Source organism: Piliocolobus tephrosceles, chromosome 1, assembly GCF_002776525.5.
Source record: "Piliocolobus tephrosceles isolate RC106 chromosome 1, ASM277652v3, whole genome shotgun sequence".
NCBI classification, from domain to species: domain Eukaryota; kingdom Metazoa; phylum Chordata; class Mammalia; order Primates; family Cercopithecidae; genus Piliocolobus; species Piliocolobus tephrosceles.
This window is the reverse complement of record NC_045434.1, coordinates 53,511,823-53,533,437: the sequence shown is the minus strand read 5'-3', so window position 1 is coordinate 53,533,437 and position 21,615 is coordinate 53,511,823. Positions and strand designations below refer to the sequence as shown.

Genomic DNA, 21,615 nt, shown 5'->3' with positions numbered 1-21,615 from the left:
AAAAAAAAAAAAAAAAAAAAAAAAAAAAAAAATTGCACGGAATCTAGAGTTTTAGGTATTGAAGACAATTTTACAATATTGATTCTTTTGGCTCTTGCAGACAGGACATATTTTCATTTATCTGCATTTTCTTCAATTTATTTCATCAGTATTTTATAGTTTTCAGAGTACAGAACTCTTATCTCCTTGCTTTGATTTAGTCTTGAGTATTTTTTTATTTTTGATGCTATTGTAAATTGGAATTTTTTTTCAATTTCTTATTTCAATAGTTTGCTGTTAGTGTATAGAAATGTAATTGGTTCTGTCTGAACATTTTGTACCCTGCAGTGTTACTGAATTGGTTATTAGTTTTAGCAAGGTTTGGTGAAGTCCTTGGGTTTTCTATGTGTATATAATGAGATCATGTCATCTGCAAACAGAGACAACTGTCTTCTTATCCAATTTCCATGCCTAATAGCTCTATCCAGGATTTCCAGCACTATGTTGAACAGAAGAGGTGACAGTGAACCTCCTTGTTTTTTTCTGATCATAAAGAAAAATGTTTCAACTTTTCACTCGAGTATAATGTTAAATGTGAGCTTGTGAAATATAGTGAGCTTGTGATATATAGCCTTTATTGTCTTGGGGTAATTTCTTTTCTGCCTAATTTGTTGAGACTTTTTATCATGAAAGGATGTTGATTTTTGTTAAATGATTTTCTGTATCTATTGAGATGAGTATACAATTTTTGTTTTTCATTCTTTTAATTTGGTGTGGAGCAGCAATTGATTGGTGTGTGTGTACTATCTTTACATCCCAGATATACATCCCCTTTTCATTATGGTGAATGATTCTTTTAATGTGTTGTGCTCACTTTGCAAGTATTTTGTTGAGCATTTTTGCCTCTATGTTCATGAAGAATATTGACCTATAATTATTTTGTAGTGTTCATGTGTGACTTTGGTGTCAGCATGATTTTGACCTCATATAATAAAACTGAGAGTTCACTCTTAATTTTTTGACAGAATTTGAGAAGCATTAGTGTTGATTCTTTAAATGTTTGCTAGGATTCCATCCGTCATGAAGCCACTAGCTTTTTAGTTTTTTTTTTTTTTTTTTTTTTTGATGAGAGACTTTTTATTACTTGTTCATTTTTCTTACTCATTACTGTTCTGTATTAATTTTGTATTTCTTTATGTTTCAGTCTTGGTAGGTTGTATGTGTCTATGAATGTATCTGTTTCCACCAGGTTATTCAACAGATATATGTTGGCGTACAATTGTTCCTAGTGGTCTCTTCCAGTTTTTTTTTATTTCTGTGCTATCAATTACAATGTTTCCTCTTTCATTTCTAGTTTTATTTATTTGTTTCTTCTCTCTTTTTTATTTCGGCTACAGGTTTGTCAATCTTGTTTATGTTCTCGAAACCTAACTTCTAGTTTTGTGGATCTTCACTATTATTTTTCCAATCTGTTTTATTTATTTCTGTACCTTGCTTTTTTTTCTTTCCACTAGCTTTGGGTTAAATTTTTTCTTCATTTTCTAGTTTCCAGACATACAAAGTTACTTCTTTATTAGAATCTTCATGGAGTCATTCATGTCTCTAAACATCCCTTTAAAATTGCTTTTGCTGCATACGATATGTTTTTTACTATCTTGCTTTTCCATTTTTGTTTGTCTCAAGATATTTTTAAATTTCCCTTTGAATTTCTTCATTGCCTCATTGGTTGTTCAGGATGATGTTGTTTAATTTCCATGTATTTGTGAATTTCCTAACATTTCTCCAATGGATTTCTAGCTTCATATCACGATGCCTGAAAAAAATACTTTATGTAATTTCAATCACTTTAAAAATTTTAAGACTTGTTTTGCAGCCCAACATATGATCTATATTGGAGAATGTACTTTGTGTGCTTGAGAAGAATGTTTATTCTACTGTTGTTAAATGGAATATTCTATATAGGTCTGTTAGGTCCATTTGGTCTATCTTCTAGTTCATGTCCAATGTTTTTATTGATTTCTGTATAGATTGTCTATCCATTGTTGAATGTGGAGCATTGAAGTCCCATACTATGATTGTTTTGTTGTCTATTTCTTCCTTTAGATGTATTGTTTGCTTTATATGTTTCATTGCTCCCATGTTGAGTGCATATATATATATATATATATTCAATAGTTATGATTTCTTGGTGAATTGACTCCTGTATTATTATATAATGACCTTCATTAATTCTTTCTACAGATTTGACTCAAAATTCTATTTTAGTTAATGTCAGTATATCCACCCTTCTTTCTTTTGGTTTCCATTTACATGGAATATATTTGTTTATCCATATGCTGTGCTATGGTCTGCATAGAAGTGTCCCTTCAAAATTTGTATGTTACATCCTCATCACTAAGGTGATTATATCAGAAGGTGAAGGCTTTTTAGGTGATTAGGTCATGAGGATTCCACCCTCATAGATTGGATTAGTCTTTTTACAAACAAGCCTCATGGAATTCCCTTGCCCCTTCCACATCGTAAGGACGAAGTGGGAAGTCACCATGGTGGGAAGGCACCATAGTAGGAAGGCACCAAAGCAGGGAATAAGCCCTTACAGGACATCAAATTAGTTGGCATCTTAATCTTGAAAATCTCAGGCCCTAAAACTCTATGAAATAAATTTCTATTTTTTATAAACTAGCCAGTTTATGGTAATTTCTTATAGTGGACCAAATGTACTAAAACAATTTAGGAATAAATGTATATTCCTAAGTGTTGACATTACTACAAACACTACTTGCTAATTACAACAAATGTCCTTTAAATTTGTGAAATCTGGCTTTCCTCAACTCAAACAATTTATCTAAATCAGGATCACTAACAAGGGGAAAGCCTGAGTATACAAGTCACCTGATTTTATGCAATTTGAAGTCATAAGGTATCATTAAGTAACATTTTTGGTGTATTATTTATATCTTTATTTGCACATAATGGCTTCACCTCCTTTAGGAGTTTTAAATATTCCTAGTCAAAAATGATTTTAACTAACTAGTGCTGGTTAAAATGAATGAATTTTAAAATTACACTTCAGAACCTTATTATTGAAATTTCCAAAACTCTTCTACTCCAAAAATAGTTATGAAGTTATTTGATGTTAAGATCATTACTGATGACATGTTTATCATTCTCAACATGTACCACCTTGCTTGTTATAAATCATTATTTAAAATAAATTTTGCTTTTGGTTCAAAGTAATATATGTTAAAGGTAGAAAAATCAGAGAACACTGATATATACAAAGGAATTAAATCACAAATTTTACCCCTACTATCTCTAAACACATATATAGAATTGGATCCATAGTTTTGAATTTCTTGGCAACATTTTTTTCTATAAACATTAATTCAGGGCAAAACTATCATGTTTCTGTGTTTGCAGGTGAGTGCGTGCATGTGAGTGTGTTATAACTGATACTGTATTTGTATTTTTTGTATGTCTATGTTATAGTATTTATACACCCAATTACATTTTCATTCCTCTTTATGATTAGTTTGCATTATTATGTGTGCTTGATTGACATCTTGTAGAAGTATCTGTATTTCATCAGTTTTAGTGCATTTATGTGTTGATATCACTTTGGTGCATTTATGTATTCATAAATAGTAATTACTTTTATTACTAACATGAGTAAAGACTTGACTTGGATTTTACATCTTTGTGAAGTGATATAATTTTGAAGTGAGAGACAACAATATGTTTTCCATTTACTGTAAAACAATGAACCTCAGAAGCTACCGAGAAAGCTTTGAGAGATTTAACAGTGATGGACAGAAATATAGTCTGAAAAATTTGCATCTAATTTCATGCCATAAAAATTTTATGAACTGGACACAACAGTTTGTTTCCCAAGTTTTAATATGGTGCTTTTAAGAAGAGAGCCACCAGTCTCAGATTATAATTACATTTTCACAAATCAACTCCAAAATTTTACTTATGAATAAAAAGAAGTAAAACAACACTTAAAAAATGAAATTGAGAACTGATTTAATACTAAAGTCCTGAATAAAGGTGTGCATTTTATGATCGATAATAGTTTTTTACACAAGTTGGATACTCCAGTTTCCCATCCTGACATGTTGTTTGCAATGCGTGAGAGTTTGGTGAAAGATGATATCCAGATCTACACACAAATTCAACTGATTCACCTGTTCTCAAATAAAGTTTCTGTTTGGCTGTCCATTTAAATGTTATGTTATATTTTTCCATAATTTCTGGGGATATTACACACGCATCTGAAAATAGAAAACAGTAAACATAAAAACATTAACTATTATGCAAATCTTCATAGACTTTCTGGTTTTCAAGTAGAATGTTATATGATGGTTCAGGAATTATTTCTTAAAACATTATCCAAACTGGCTATGTAAAAACATCATATTGATTTAAATAAAGTTAAAATGGTAAATGATGTAAAAATGAGGTACTATGTTTAATGTATGAGAATTAGAGGTGTATTATCAATGATTCATTACATCAATTGTCATTTTAGGATCCTTGCATTTTAGAACCTATCATTGCTGTTTTTTGTTGATTAAGATATTGGTCAAAGAGTACAAACTTTCAGCTATAATATGAATAAGAACTTGGAATCAAACGTAGAGATCTAGTGATATTTATAGCTAGTAATATTGTACTATTTATTTGAAAATTGGTAAGAAAACAGATTTTAAGTGTCCTAACCACAAACACACACACACATACTCACACACCCACCTACAAACAATGGTAAGCATAGGTGATGAAGAATGTGCTAATTAATTTGATTGTGGTAATCATTGTATTCCAAATATATCAAAACAGCATATTGTCAAACTTGAAAATATTTTTGTTTGTCAACTAAATGTTTTGACATAAAATGTAAATATAAAGAGAAAGATTTCCTTTCTTTTTTTTTTTTTTTTCTTTTTGAGATGGAGTCTTGCTCTGTTGCCCAGGGTGTAGTTCTATGGGCCCAATCTCGGCTCACTGCAAGCTCTGCCTTCGTGGTTCAGGCCATTCTCCTGGGTCAGCCTCCCAACTAGCTGGGACTACAGACGCCCATCACCATACAGGACTATTTTTTTTGTATTTTTAGTAGAGATGGGGTTTCAGTGTGTTAGCCAGTATGGTCTGGATCTCTTGACCTCGTGATCTGCCCTCCTCGGCCTCCCACACTGCAGGATTACAGGCCTGAGCTACCGTGCCCGGCTCTAAAAAGAAAAATTTCTTACTTTACTTTCTAACACAAATATTTGGTAGGCAAGCATTCAGCAGAATGGTTATACAATAATCTGTGATTATTTTGTTACAAACAGTGAAACATCAGACTCATCACACTGATTTTTCCAGGGTCCATGTGAATATTAAAGTACTTACGTAAGCATTTTGGTGGTTCTGACCATTGTCCATTTCTACATGTTATTTGCTTGTTACCCTCAAGTTGATAGAACTTCTGGCACTGGTACTCAACTGATGAACGTGGAGCATATACTGACAGTGGGAATGAAGTCGTGTCTCCATTGTCAATAGGTGGAGGGGGGCCACACTTTCTTGTAGAATCTAAAAAACATCATTTCTTCACTTGATTTATTGTGAGAGCAAATCAAAATATAAGTTCAAATAAGGCAAATACAAACAGAGCACTTCATATAATATCAACAATTTTGTGATTTCTGGTGAAAGAAATGATTCTTGGAAGACATTTTACTTCTACAAACTGAAAGTAATATATTTAAGTTATTTTTGCCTTACTGAAGAAACACATAAAACATTAAGAAATATTGCCACTTATAGTAGACCAGGATTAAGAAATGTCTTTCCAAATGAATACATGCTAAACATAGCAAACTATGACAAAGGAAGTTTCTTATTTTATATTCAACCTTCTTTGGAGTGACACTAAGAGGACACAGGTTTTGAAATTGATGATGGTTTTTTAAAACCCAATAGGAGTTATAAAATTGAAAAATTTGAAAAAAAAATTTAAAATTATTTGATAGGCTTAATAATACATTGTGAGCTAACAGACAATTTAATCCATAAACTTGAACATAGAGCAATAGAAATTACCAACTCTGAAAAAGATTGAAAACAAAAAACTGAACTGAGACATTTAGAAAAATACAACAACAACAAATAATGCAGATCCATAAAAAGAAGAGAAAGGTATTAGGATGGAAAAATGTATAAATAAAATAATGGCTAAAAACTTCCCATTTTGTACATAAAGTATAAACTTACATATTTAAGAAGCTGAGTGAACTCCAGAGAGGATAAACACATTGGAATTTGGACCAAATATATGTTAAAATAAAACTACCTTTAAAAAGAACAAAATATTTTGAAGACAACTAGACAAAAACTATGCCTTTCCTCTAAGGTATGAACAATTCCAATGATGGTGAGTTTTTCATCTATAACCATGTGGCACAGTTTTCAAGTGTTTAAAGAACTGTCATACCAAATTTTATATCCAGTGACATTATCCTTTACAAGTAAAGGGGTAAATATAGACATTCTCAGAAAAAGGGAAACTGAGATAATTCATCTCCAGTAGACTTATGCTTAAAGATTAAAGGAATTCTTCAAATTAAAATAAAATATAAAAGAAAGAGCTTGAGACTCTAGGAGACTCAAAGAATAGAACAATACAATAGATATAAAGAGGAGTCAATATAACAGGCTTTTTCCTCAAATGTTTTTTCATTATGTTTGATGTTTGAAGCAAATGAGTTTAATATGGTGCTCAATATATGTATGGAAAATACTAGTGGCATTTATACTTAAAACGTGGAGAGTGTAAATGGATTTACATGAAAGTAAGGTTTCCATATTTCAGTTGAAGATTTAAATGTCAGTACCAGTAGACAGTAATATATTATTACATGCATATAGTAGTAGCTAAGGCAACAACTTTTTTAAAAAAGGTAAAAAGTTATACAAGGGATACAATAAAAAACAATACACATGAATCAAAATTAATCTTTTTTAAAGATTTCCCCACAGGGAATGGAGGAATAGAGTAATAGGGCTGAAAACCAGAGGAAGCAAACAGAAACTAATAAAAGATAGAGGTTTAAGTCTTATATATCAATAATTATTTTAAGTGTGAATAGTCTAAGTGCACCAGTTAACAGGCCAAGAAAGGCAGAATGGATATGTAAATAAGACCGAAGTCAAGGGAAATTGGTATTCTGTGATTTATTTGGCAAATATTTTCTTTAAGGGATTATTTTAAAGGAAATCACAGCCAGTTTGTACAAACGCAGGACACACTCCAATATATATCTGCTGTATTCATTTAAGTATATTTAAATTTTTCTGCTTATTTTCACAACATGGTTTGAGGAATTTACATTTTATTAAATTGAGAAGTACTGTGATTCACTGATAATTGACTGTACATTGATAATATAATGTTGATATCTCCATCTGAAGATGAAGCTAAGTCTTGTTAATTATATGACCACCACAAAGTAGATAAATAACCTGACTAAAGTACAGAGTCTAACATGAAGAGCAAAATAGTAACATTATTAGGAATAACTTGAGCCAGACAAACTTGAGACAGAAGAAAGGAAGGAAGGAAGGAGGGAAGGAAGCAAGGAAGGAAGGAGTGAGGAAAAGGGAGAAAGAAAGAAGGAAGAAAAAAAGAGAGAAAGAAAGAAAGAAAGAAAGAAAGAAAGAAAGAAAGAAAGAAAGAAAGAAAGAAAGGAAGGAAGGAAGGAAGGAAGGAAGGAAGGAAGGGAAGGAAAGAGAAAAAAGAAAAACAAAGAGAAAGGTAAAGAAAGAAAGGAAGAAAGGAAGAAGAGTGACAGAGAAAAAGAAAGAGAAGGAAGAGAATGAAACAGAGAAAGGAAGAGAGAAAAACAAAGAAAGAAAAAAGAAAAAGAAAAAAGGAAGAGAAGGAGAGAGAAAAAAGAGAGAAAGGGAGAAAAAAAGAAAAAAGAGAAAGAAGAGAAAAGTAGAATAAAGGAAAAAGAAAAGGAAAGGGAAGTAAAAGGGAGAAGAACAGGGAAAGGGGAAGGAAAGGAAAGAAAGGAAAGGAGAGGAGAGGAAAGGAAAAGAGAAAGGAAAGGGGAAAGGAAAGGAGAAAGGAAAAGGGAAAGGAAAGGAGAAAAATGTAGTTGACTCAACAGCTGAAGGAAGAAAGAAAGGAAGCAAGGAAGGAAGGAGGAAAGGAAGGAAGGAGGGAAGGAAGGAAAGAAAAAAAGAAAGGAAGGAAGGAAGGAAAAAAGTAAGAAAAATAAAAAGGAAGTAAGTAGTTGACTCTACAATCAGCTCCCAAACCAAAGCAAGGGGCATAAACCTTGACTGAGTCAGTTGATATCAACAGAAATTGCACATCTAATCAAAGGTTATTATCAGCCTCAATCTTGAAAAATAGTCTAAAAGTAATGGGATCATCTGACACTGAATGATGAGATACATAAAAGAGACTGATAAAGAAAAAAGACTGGGGAGAAAGGTCATCATTAGAGTGAAAAGCGATATCCATACTTATTGTAAACCTATATTAATTAAAATTCAGGAGATGGAGGTTGCAGTGAGCCAAGATTCCACCAATGCACTCCAGCCTGGGTGACAGAGTGAGATTCTGTCTTAAAATAAAATAAATAAATAAAATTCAGTAGAGGGTTACTGGAATGCTGATTAAAAAATTGCTCACTAATACTGCAGAACAGAATATTCAGAATAATAGTCATTGTGTGTGTATGCCTGTGTGTGTATACACACACAATGTACAAAATATACAACATAACATATACTGTATGAGAACGGTACCATAAAAACTGTTAGGGAAATGTTGAGTTTACCATATTTTATTTAAAAATGAAATATAGCTGTTATCAAGAAAATAAAAAATATTTTTTAAGTATGAAAAGATAACATATAACATTTTAGAATAAAGAATAGTATAATAGCTCTGTGCTTTTGAAAAAGTATTCCTTTAAAAAGAACCAAAAAGCATTCATCATGAAAAAAGATTGACAATTATTTAGTAAAATGAGCAACTCATGTTCTATAATGCAGAAAAAAGGAAAGAACAATACTAGCCACAAAAAGAATGCATTTGCATTACATATAATTAAAAGAGATTTTATATTCAGAATTATTAAGATGATTCCAACTAATAAATACCAAAACTCCCAAAAAGGTAAATCAAAAAACATCAAACTGTATTTCCAAAGATGAGAATCATTAAATATCAATTAAATTGTGAACATATATTGTAAATCCAGTTGGTAGTAAAAGAAATGCAAATTTATACTACAGTGCTGTAACATTTTATAGCCACTCAACTTGTAAATATTAAAATATGACATCATCAATCATTAGCAACATGTAAAAAATGAAGGAACTGTTGATATAAATGTATATTGGAATAAATACTGTAGGAAACCTTCTAGAGTTGAATATGCACAATATCCAGAACACCCATTTGTAATTAATGTTCTTGATGCGAGATGATCAACCTCGAGTATTGACCCCAGACACTGATGCCGCTTCGATGTGACTTTATTTAGCCAACAAGTATTGTGTTCTAACACTTTTACTGTATTCTTGACTAATGTCCATTAATAGGAGCATTTATTTTGCTATATACTTATCAAGAAATTTGTATATTCACACAATTAAAAAAGTAAAACTAAATAGGGCCGTTGGCAAAACGAGTTGACAAAAACATTCTGCAACGGTTAATATAGATGAGTCTGAGAATGTTATCTATGTTACTTAGAAAGACATGAACATGCTGGGATCTCAGAACAGTGTACTTACTGACACGGATGCATCTGGGAGGAGGAGATCAGCCATTCTCCGTACAGTTAACTGTGGTCTGCTCATTTGGAAGACCATAGCCAGGATGGCAGGCAACTTCTATAGAGTTACCCTGTACAAACTTTCTTCCATTATTTTCATTATATCCATTTTCCAAATAAGGAAAATAACATTTTCCTGAGGACCATAACAATGATAAATAAATAAAGTAAAGGAGAAGCATAAACTTGCTCAAAATAGTATATGAAAATTATTTTTACAATATTTAAATAAGATTGCATAAACATCCAAAAATAATGTATAACTGAAGATGAACTGAAGTGACTAACAAAGATTTGTACAAAAAGAAATATCAATATTCAATATTACTTATCTTTACTTTTTGTAATTAAAAGATGTATAAATTACATAGGTATTCTCATCAAGTACCTATATTTATTTCTCCTGTGATTTTCAAGAAGAAATCCTCATAATAGGAAAGAACTATTTTGGCCATTTTGCTTGAAAAACTCTTTTCTTGGCCCTATTTCTGTTACATAAGACAAGTGTAATCACTTAAGTGCCCTCTTCTCTTCGATCTTTGAAAGTTTTATACATGTATAGCAGTTCAGAGGTTTACTTACTGAGGCATGGTACTGCTGGTGACCACCCATTTTGTGTGCAATAAATGTAATCCCAGTGACTTCTTGAAGGAGTCTCAAAATGTTCATCACAGTAATAGGAGAAATGTTTTCCTACAGGTACTGGAAAGTACGGTCTACGCATGCTCTCATAATACAGACCTCCTTGTTTAATGTCAGGAAAATGACAAGGTCTCACTTGCAATAAAAAACAAACAAAAAAGTATACATATTTTTACTGTAATAAATCATATTAGAGATAAATATTGATATCACCTTCTCTCAAACATTTTCTTCTGGAATTACAGCAACCATGACTAGTTTCCTGATCCTGACCGCTCATCTTTAAAATCTATTTTCCCGTGTAAAATTAACAACCCATCGAGTGGTCATTTTATTTCTCCATTTAAAATCTTTAATGGATCCGAAATCAGCTAACAGGACAAGAAGAACCTCATTTCTCTTTCTCTACTTCTACTAACGTAGTATGGTCTTTTCAGCAATTCTGGAGGTTTTATCAGCATTAATTTAAACTGAGCTTATCTAACTGTATACTAAGTTATGCTAAAGCTGTCAGCTCAGGGTGTACACATTGGCATTAATTGTTTTTTGGAAAGAGAAACAAGAAATACGACTCTAACATTAAAAAAAAATCAGAAATGTAGCAAATTATCTTCAGAAATAAAACATTTTTTTGAGTTTCATGGCATTTTGTTTGTATTCGATGGCATGCATTCTTACCATAGTTCGAATTCATGTATCAGATGAGATATATTATTCACATAAAAAATATAGGTGCATACACGAATGTTCAAGTATTATACATATATTCTTACACCATAATTTAAATAGCATATAATTTATGTTTCTTCTATAATTCTGGAACAAGTGATAGAAAATAATATTTACAACCTATTTATTGTGAAAACTGAGAAAGTAATTAAAGAAAAATCTTTAAGTTTGAATCATCATAAATCAGAACTGGAAGGAGGCTAGTGGCACAACAGCTTTAGCGTGCAGATGAGAAGACTAAGTTCAGAGAAGTGACATCTTTACTTAGTGGGAAGCGTTTGCTAGTTACAGCACTGGCTCCAGAGGCTTGTTGGGTGACTCAGGACAGCTTCTCTGACCCAGCCCCTCAAGCATGGATGCACAGTTTTCTGCTGAGTGTCTCTTCCATATGGAAAATCTAACCTTCCCTGCTCTGTGTAACCTCCTGAGAAACTCTTACATTTTCTTACGATTACAGGATATTTAGTCTGAGGAAGAAAGGGGAATATATTAAAGAAAATCATTTTTCTTTTTCTTTTTCTTTTTTTTTCCTTTTTTTTTTTTTTTTTTTTTAAACAGTCTTGCTCTGTCGCCAAGGCTAGAGTACTATGGCACGATCTCGGCTCACTGCAACCTCTGCCTCCCAGGTACAAGTGATTCTCCTGCCTCAGCCTCTTGAGGAGCTGGGATTACAGGTGTGTGCCGCCACACCCGGCTAAACTTTTGACTTTTCAGTAGAGACAGCGTTCCATCATGTTGGTCAGGTTGGTCTCCAACTCCTGGCCTCAAGTGATACGTGCGCCTTGGACCCCCAAAGTGTTGGGATTAAGGCGTGAGCTCCCGGCTCGGTCAAAAATTACTTTTCTTAGTCAACGATAATTTCGAACCTGTAGTGAGTTTTTCATAGTTTAGGTTTGTTTCCAAAAATCGTTTTTCCCACTAAAAGCCACTGGAATTTCATAGAGAAACTATTGGAACTTGGTCCGTAGTAGCAAAAGTCAAGGAAAGCCTGCAACCTTTTGTTATGCCAAAGCTTAATGGGAGCACGTGAAATATACACAGAAGCCAGCTTCTTAGTGAGATTTGAAACAAATTTGAGCGTCCCAAAGAAGTACAATGGCAATTGATTGTAATGCACTGGGTACTGAAAATGATCAGTTTAAAAGGGATTTAGAAGCAACCCTGCTCTACATTACGAATTGTCACCCTTGACACTTTGTTATGGCAACTCTAGTAGATGAATGTACAATTTAAACAACTCTAAAAGGATATTCAAAATTAAAAATAATGTTCTTGACACCCTATTTTTAAATAAGTGTAAATAACTTATGAGTTGATGGAAGAAATATTGGTCAATACAAATTCAATGAACGTTATAATAAGTTACAATTACAAATTTTCTGTCAAGTTTATCTTTCAAATAGTGTGGCTTCCAAAAGAATTGGCGTGCTGATTTTATTGTTCAGAACTGAAGCATCAACTACCATTAAAAAAAAATTCTTAGCATAAGCAACTCACAAAGTATATCATTCATTAATCATACAAAAAATATCTGTTGATTTGATTTACTAGATTCTGAATATAGATGAATACAGATAATATGTAAACATAAAGTGTTCAACAAGACAAAAATCAGCAAGGACAATACACCCAAGATATTATTACCAAATTTTGATGAATACACTCTAAAATCTGTGTTGGGTGTGTGTGTGTGTGTGTGTGTGTGTGTGTGTATCCTTGAGTAAAAGGTAGAAAGTTATTTTAATTATTAATATTGTTTTAATAAATTGTGTAAATATCATTCTATTCATCTGCTAGAGCTACCATAATAAAGTACCACAGATTTCATAGAAATTTATTTTCTCACAGTTCTGGAGGCTACTAGTTTGAGATATAGCTGTCAATGGAGTTGAATTCTTCTGAGACCTCTTCCTTTGTCTTGTAAATGGTTGTATTCTCTCTATGCCTGCTTGATCTTTCTCTATATGGTGTGTCCTTATTTTCTCTTCTTATATAGACACCAGTTATATTGGAGTAGGGCCCACCTGAATCATTGACCTTTAACTTAGTTACCTCTTTAAGCACTCCTTCTCCAAATGCACTCACATTCTCAGGTATTGGGAGTTTGGACTTTAACAAATGAATTTTGGAGGGATGCAGTTGAGCCAATGCTACTGAATACACAAAGATGTTTCTCTCTACCCAAGACGTTATTCCACTAAATGAGTTACTTTCTCCTTTGAGAAATATAGGTGTGACCCAAATTTCCAAGACAGTTTGCTCTAGTTTACTCTTACAAACAGTTCATTGGAGGATACAAGTTTTCAACTGGAATATCAGATAAGAAAGAGTTTGACATTCTTTTCTATAGTGCTTTTAAGAAAGTAAGTAAGAAAGTATAGCGCATATGCTTCTCTAATTCCAGTCATTTCAAACTAGTACTATTTTTCTTCTTTGCATTCTACTTTAATCTATTTAAATCTTTATTTGAAAAAATATACCTGTAACAGTTCAGTTAAAAAAGGAAATAACTGGAGTAATTCCTTTTTTTTTTTTTTTTTTTTTTTTTCCATTTTGGCATAGATCAAGTTTGTTTTGCACAACAAATAAAACTAGCAAATCATGTGATAGATAATACCATAAAACTAAAAACTCTTTCCCTAGAATCAAATAAGGTGGCATAGCTTTGAGAGGAGAGGATGAAGGAAAAGATACTCTCATAAATTGATAATGGGTTTTCCAGTATTACCCACTGTTACGTTTGTTGAAATATTACAAAATCTTGAATAATAACAAAGTTTGTATTCTTCATTAATGGCCACACACCATTGATTGGTCATGATTTTTGACCCATATGGTTCAGCTGCTAATGTTATGATACAGTTCTTTAACATGCAAAGCCTGCATTCAAAAAGATAGTTATTATAGAAAATATATGACTATCAAGGAGAAAAGAAATCAATGAACAATGACATAAAGCTCTGAAAAGTATTTTCTGTGTATTTACTTATTGAACATTTGCTAATGGACTCAGAAAAGCCAATCAAAACATACTGTCATTCCAATGTAAGTTTATATTCTACTTTTTATGTCATTCCGATATAAGTTTATATTCAACATATATATATGTTGCTAATTTTGTTGAAACAGTAGGTTGATGATAATGTTCATTAGTTTTAGCAGCTTTCTTAAGATATAATAGAAATACATGAAACTGCATAATTTAAAATGTATTATTTGATTTTTAATATATAAATCTATAAAAATCACCATATGTAAGATTATGAAAATATCAGTCACTCCCAATGTTCCCCTTGTACTATGGGTAAGAAAATTCTGAACGTCTTAAGTTTAGAATCTGTCTAATGACATGTTTTCTAATAAAGTTTCATGGGTACATTCTCATATCTCCTTAATCAATAATAAATGCCTTTTACACTGCAGAACTTAGAAAACAAATACAATATTATTCATTTTTTCTTTAAGTTAAAATGAGATAATTTTTTATAACATTAGTTTCTGTTATACTCCCACAAAATATGCCACTTCCACTAGCATAGTGAATTAATCCTCTTTGATTCATTAAAAAAAAGATAGACATACAGAACTAGATATTACATGAAGTTACATTTAAGAGGGAAGCTGAGTGTTTAGATCACTTTTAACTTACCTTGTCCAGTAGCACAGGAAACCCACAAGGTGAGAATGACATTGATTAGTAACAACATGTTAGATATTCTCAGTAGTATGTATTCATACAAAGGTCTCAATTGCACTGTTTGGGGTTTGAAATCTTTCCTTGCTAGTTACCAAGTGTGATTCTGAATTTAAGTGCACTACCATAAAGCTAGGCCTTTAAGGTCACTTAGTAAATATCAAAGTTCAGAGAGTTTTGCAAAATCCTTCAATAATTCCAGTTAGTGGTTTCACAATCATCTGTGGAATTGATTTCCTGATGTGTAGCTTATCAATTGATGTGTACAATTTTATTTAGGGACAGTAATGGACTGAATCCAAAAGTAATATAAAATATTAATTTATTTTATTTCTTATTTTTTGAGTAAAGAGAGTATTAATAAAGGGAACGAAAAGCTTCTGCAATTATTGGAAGAACTGAAGGAACTAAGGTCAAAATGCTATTTCCAGAAAATTCTGATATTCAAGAATCTTAGTGATGCCCTCACTAATTATCCATGGTGCTGCAGTGGATGTTTCTCAGAAAACTTCCAGAATCAAGAAAAGCTACTGTTGGTGATCTCAGCTGCTATGAGCAGCTGCTACCAGGTAATACTTTGTCTTTCTCTTCTTCCAAATCTTCTTTAAGTACATCTCATGGGAGAATCTAAGGTAGAAGCAAGCTATGGAGAAAGGAACTTCAGAAACTGTAGTTTCAAACTTATGGTCTGCAATGCACAAGAAAATGAAAATAGGAACTGGGTTGATGTCACATTGAAAATAAACATTTGGCACACTAATCTCCTTCTGAAAATCCTGCTGTTGAGCATGGCAAGTTTTTTTGTTTTTTTTTTCTTACAAATGGTCAAAATACAATTTCTTATCCAACATACTCTTCTTACAATGAGAACAGTAATTTTAAAATTAAACACTGGAAAATAGGTGAGTTTCTTCCACATACAGACGAATCACTAATGAATAACTCTAGGGTCCATGTCACTAAAATTTTCTGTTGTCCTTTGCTTTGCAGTACCCAACTTAATTATTTCAGGATGTATGAAAACAAACCAGTGTGTCTGGACCACATTCCACTGTCTGTATTTTTATGTGTTTAGAGAAACAGACTAATTTTCAGAACTCACAATAGATCATACTGAGTACAAAAGTTTCAGCGTATTCTTGATTTTTAAATATTTTTAAAGTTGTGTTTTAGGGTATCTTTATTTTAAGGTACAATACATACACACACACACACACACACACACACACACATATATATGTAAATTTCTGCTTTGTTGGAAGAATATAACTCAAGTCCACACATGTTCTCTCATTGACTTCTTCTGTTTATTCTTTATTTTACATTATTATACTTGCTGTGTTTTAAGATACTGCTCATTAAAATAAGAGAATCATGGAGAGAATAACATCAGCAAAACAGCAGTGTAGGAGTTCTCCAGCTTCTCTCCCTCCTACAGAAACTTAATAGCAACCACCCAGAGCCAAGATTACCACCCTGAATATCCCAGAACTCAGGAGTGAAGCTATAATATGCAAACAATTCAAAATAAGAGCTACAAAATTGGTTAAAGAATATGAATTTAAAAAGTTGTAAGTTGTAACTTCAAAAATTCAAAATGTGTGCCAAAGTAGAGTAAAAATGTAGAGTTGTTTTTTTCCTTTTAAAAAGTGAATCACAAGTTGTTATCATAGTAAAATAAGCTGTTATAAATACAAGAGTTTTGTGGGCCTTGGAATAACCACAGCACAAAGCTCTAATAATTACACTCCAAGTAAAAAGAAAAGAGTCAAACAACACTAATAGAAAAAAATCATTTAACCACAAAAGAGTGAAGAAGAAAGGAAGAAAAAAAATTCTGCCTAACGACTAGAATATAATTACAAAATGGCAATAGTTAATCTTTATCTATCAATAATTACCTTTAATGCCAGTGGATTGAATTATTGAATTACAAGACATAGAGTTGGTTAGTGGATTAAAAAAAAAAACAAAAAAACTCTCAACTCTATTCTTGCTACAAGAGGCACACAATACCTCTAAGGACTCATAGTCTGAAAGTGAAAAGAGAGAGATATTCCATGCTGTTGGAAAAGAAGAGCAGGAACAGAAATATGTAAATCAGATAAAATGGACTTTAAATAATAACAGAAAAAGAAACAATGAAAGTCATTATATAATGATAAAGGCATCAAATCAGCATATGCACATGAGAATCGTAAACATTATATATTCTCAACATTAGAACACATATATGTGTGTGTGTGTGTATATATATATAAAGCAAATATTAATAGTGCTAAAGAGAGAGAGAGTGCAATACAATAATAGTAAGAGTTTTCAATTCCTCACATTCAGCAATGGAAAGATACTTCCCACAGAAAATCAACAAAACGATTTTGGATTTAAAGAACATTGTAGACCAAATAGATCTAACAGGCATTTTTGGAATATTTAATTTGACTGCTGAAGAGCACATTCTCCTTAACTGCACATAGAATATTCTCCAGAATAGATCATAAGTTAAGTCATAAAACAAGTTGCAACAAATTAAAAAAATAGGAATTATATCAAGAATCTTTTCTGATCATAATGGTATACAACTAGTAATAACAGAAGAAAACTTGGAAACTTTACAAACACTTGGAAATTAAACATGTTCATTTAAACCCAATGGCTCAATGAAGGCACTAAAAAAAAATTTGAAAAGTTTTAGAGACAAATGACAATGGAAACACAACATACCGTAATAGATGAGATACAGCAAAACCAGTTCTAAGTGGAAACTTTATAGCAATAAATGCCTTATCAAAAAGAAGAAAGCTCTCAAATAAACAACAAACATTGCAACTTAAGGAGCTAGAAATATAATAACAGTATAACTAAAAATAATTTGAAAATAAATAATAAATGTCAGAGCAGAAAGAAACAACATAGAGACCAAATGTAAGTACAAAAAAAATCTGTAAACATAAAAAAAAAATTGACAAACCTTTAATTAGACTAAGAAAAACAAGGGAGAAGATCCAAATAAGTAAAATCAGAGAGGAAAAAGGAGACATTACATCTGGCTCTACAGAAACACAAAGGATCATAAAAAATTATAAGGAAAAATTGTTTGCCAATAAATTGGTATACCTGGAAGAAATGGATAAATTTTTGGACAAAGTGTTTTCGAAGTTTTTTTGCATAAAATATAATCAGAAATTACTGACCAAGGACCTTAGTGAAGAACACAAAGAATCCACTAATATTGTTGAGTGTGCTATTAGGAAAAAAGAGTAAGTCCCTTCGTTAATTACTTTTTAAAGTATAACATAGCAAAAAGCCTTGACTATAGAAAATGACACAGAGAAGTAAGTAGGTTCCTCAGCGTATTTTTAGGAGGTTATATGACTGTAAGTATTATTTGATACTATTTTAATTTTTTCAATATTCAGTGAATACAAAGTGAAATACCCAAACTAAAACATTCTTCAGACTTTTATCTTTTTTGTACATAAATTTTTCTTATGGAACAATTTTAGATTTACATAAAATTTGTAAAGGGTATTCAGATAAGGTCTTTGTTAATCTTAAAATCAATAAAACAAAGATTAGATTTGTTACATGAATGTGAAGTGAACTTATTTTTTGTAAGATAAGCATATTTACAACAATTGCTTAGCTCCTCTTCCTGTAGTAGTCAGAAAGGCTAGGCTTAAATATATTAAATAAAATATATCTACTCACAGCAATATTGAAATATAGAATATTATCGCTGTTATTATTATTGTGACCACCATGCTGTGCAATAGATAATACAATGTATTCCTCCAGTCTAACTGAAACTTTACACCCTTTGAACCAACACCTCCCTAGAACCACCCCCATCCCTTCAGCCTCTGGTAACCACCACTCCACTCTCACCTTCTATAAATTTGAATTTTTTAGATTTCACATATCAGTAAGATCATGCCGGATTTGTCTTTGTGTTGAGTTTATTTTAGTTAGCATAATATCTTCTAGATTCATCCACCTTTTCACTATTGACAGAATTGTCTTCTTTTTGGTTTGTATATTATTCTACTGTGTATATGTACCTCATTTTCTATTTTTGTAAACATTTCTATTTATTTTTTATTGGTGAATAAAATTGCATATATTTATTATGTAAAACATATTGTGTTGAAATATGTATACATTATATAATGGCTAAATCAAGCTAATAAATACATGTTTTACTTCACATACTTCTCTTTTTTTGTGTGGTGAGACTGCTAAAAATCTACACTCAGTAGTTTTCAAGAATAGAGCATATTATTATTAACTATAGTCACCATATTTTACAACAAATATTCTTATTTATTTCTCCTATCTAACTGAAATTTTTTACCTCTTGACCAACATCTCTCCACCCTCATTCCCACCCTAGTCCTGGTAATCACCATTCTACTATTTCTATGAGTCCAGCTTTTTTGGATTCCACGAATCAGCGCGATCATGTGGTTTTTTCTGTCCTATTTCACTAAAATTAGTGTCCTCCATGTTTATTCTGTGTTCTTGAAAATACAGGATTTCCTTTTGTCAAGGCTGAATAGTATTACATTGTGTGTATAGACTACATTTTCTTTATCTATTCATCTGTAATGGATACTTAAGTTGATTCCACATTTTGGCTATTATAAATAATGCTGTAATGAACATGGGAATGCAGATAACCCTTTGACATACTGATTCCATTTTCTTTGTACATATATTCAATAGTGGGATTATTGGATTGATCATATGTTCTGTTTTTCATTTTTTGACCAGCTGTATACTACTTTCCATAATGGCTGTACTAATTTGCATTTCCACCAACAATTTGCAAGTGTGCCTTTTTTTCCACGTTTGATAACACTTGTTTTTTTTTTTTGTATTGTTGATAATAATACTTGTTGGCTATTTGTACGTCTTCTTTTGAGAAATGTCTATTCAGGTACATTGCCTATTTTTATTTTTATTTATTTCTTTATTTTTAAAATATAATTTCAACTTTTATTTCTGATTCAAGGGGTGCATACACAGGTTTGTTTCATGGGCATATTGTATGAAGCTGAGGTTTGGGTACTATTGATACCATCACCCAGGTAGTGTGCATATTACCTGATAGTTAATTTTTCAAATTTGTTTCCATAATTATATCCATGAGTACCCAATGTTTGGCTCCCACTTATAAGTGAGAGTATGTGGTATTTAGTTTAATATTCCTGTGTTAATATGCTTAGGACAATGGTCTCCAGCTGCATCCTTGTTGCTGCAAAGGACATGAATTCATTCTTTTTTATGGCTTCACAGTATTCCATTGTGTATGTGTACCACATTTTAAAAAATCTAATTCACTGTTGATGGGCAGTTAGGTTGATTCAATATCTTTGCTATTATGAGTATTGCTGCAATGAACATATGAGCATGTGTGTTTTTTGGTATAATACTTTATTTTCTTTTTGACATATACCGAGTAATGAGATTGCTGGATCAAATGGTAGTCCTAATTTCTTCTTTTTTATTATTTTATTATTATACTTTAAGTTCTAGTGTACATGCGCACAAGGTGCAGGTTGTTACATATGTATACATGTGCCATATTGGTATGCTGCACCTATTAACTCGTCATTTACATTAGGTAGAGCTCCTAATGCTATCCCTCCCTCCTACACCCTCTCCACAATAGGACCTGGTGTGACAATCCCATTCTTGTGTCCAAGTGATCTCATTCTTCAATTGCCACCTATGAGTGAGAACATGCGATATTTGGTTTTCTGTTCTTGTGATAGTTTGCTGAGAATGATGGTTTCCAGCTGCATCCATGTCCTTACAAAGGACATGACCTCATCCTTTTTTTATGGCTGCATAGTATTGCATGGTGTATATGTGCCACATTTTCTTTATCCAGTCTGTCACTGATGGACATTTAGGTTGATACCAAGTCTTTGCTATTGTGAATAGTGCTGCAATAAACATACGTGGGCATATGTCTTTGTAGCAGCATGATTTATAATCATTTGGGTATATCCCCAGTAATGGAATGGCTGGATCAAATGGTATTTCTAGTTCTGGATCCTTGAGGAATCGCCACACTGTTCTCCACAATGGTTGAACTAGTTTACAGTCCCACCAACAGTGTAAAAGTGTTCCTATTTCTCCACGTCCTCTCCAGCACCTGTTATTTCCTGACGTTTTAATGACTGCCATTCTAACTGGTGTGAGATGGTATCTCATTGTGGTTTTGATTTGCATTTCTCTGATGGCAAGTGATGATGAGCATTTTTTCATGTGTCTGGTGGCTGTATGAATGTCTTCTTTTGAGAAATCTCTGTTCATATCCTTTGCCCAATTTTTGATGGGGTTGTTTGTTTTTTTCTTGTAAATTTGATTGTGTTCTTTTAGGTACTGGATATTAGCCCTTTGTCAGATGAGTAGATTGCAAAAATTTTCTCTGATTCTGTAGGTTGCCTGTTCACTCTGATGGTAGTTTCTTTTGCTGTGCAGAAGCTCTTTAGTTTAGATCCCATTTGTCAATTTTGGCTTTTGTTGTCGTTGTTTTTGGTGTTTTAGACATGAAGTCCTTGCCAATGCCTATGTCCTGAATGGTATTACCTAGGTTTTCTTCTAGGGTTTTTATGGTTTTAGGTCTAACATTTAAGTCTCTAATCAATTTTGAATTAATTTTCATTTAAGAAGTAAGGAAAGGATCCAGTTTCAGCTTTCTACTTATGGCTAGCCAAT

At 32.1% G+C, this 21,615-nt stretch overlaps 2 protein-coding genes across 3 annotated transcripts in view; both read right to left on the bottom strand.

Annotated features, from left to right (window-relative positions):
- Window positions 1-15,038, bottom strand: part of LOC111536909 (complement factor H-related protein 4) — an 84,131-nt gene extending 69,093 nt beyond the window's left edge. The window contains exon 1 of one of the 2 annotated variants that reach the window (XM_026447988.1): window positions 14,842-15,038. In XM_026447988.1, coding sequence (XP_026303773.1) covers window positions 14,842-14,899 — 58 coding nt within the window. In that variant the 5' untranslated portion in view covers window positions 14,900-15,038. The remainder of the gene's footprint in view (window positions 1-14,841) is intronic. The other variant, XM_026447989.1, reaches the window with a different exon arrangement.
- The window catches only part of CFH (complement factor H), a 150,099-nt gene continuing 132,345 nt past the window's right edge, over window positions 3,862-21,615 (bottom strand). Inside the window, exon 22 of the mRNA XM_023203395.2 lies at window positions 3,862-4,253. Coding sequence (XP_023059163.1) covers window positions 4,039-4,253 — 215 coding nt within the window. The 3' untranslated portion in view covers window positions 3,862-4,038. The remainder of the gene's footprint in view (window positions 4,254-21,615) is intronic.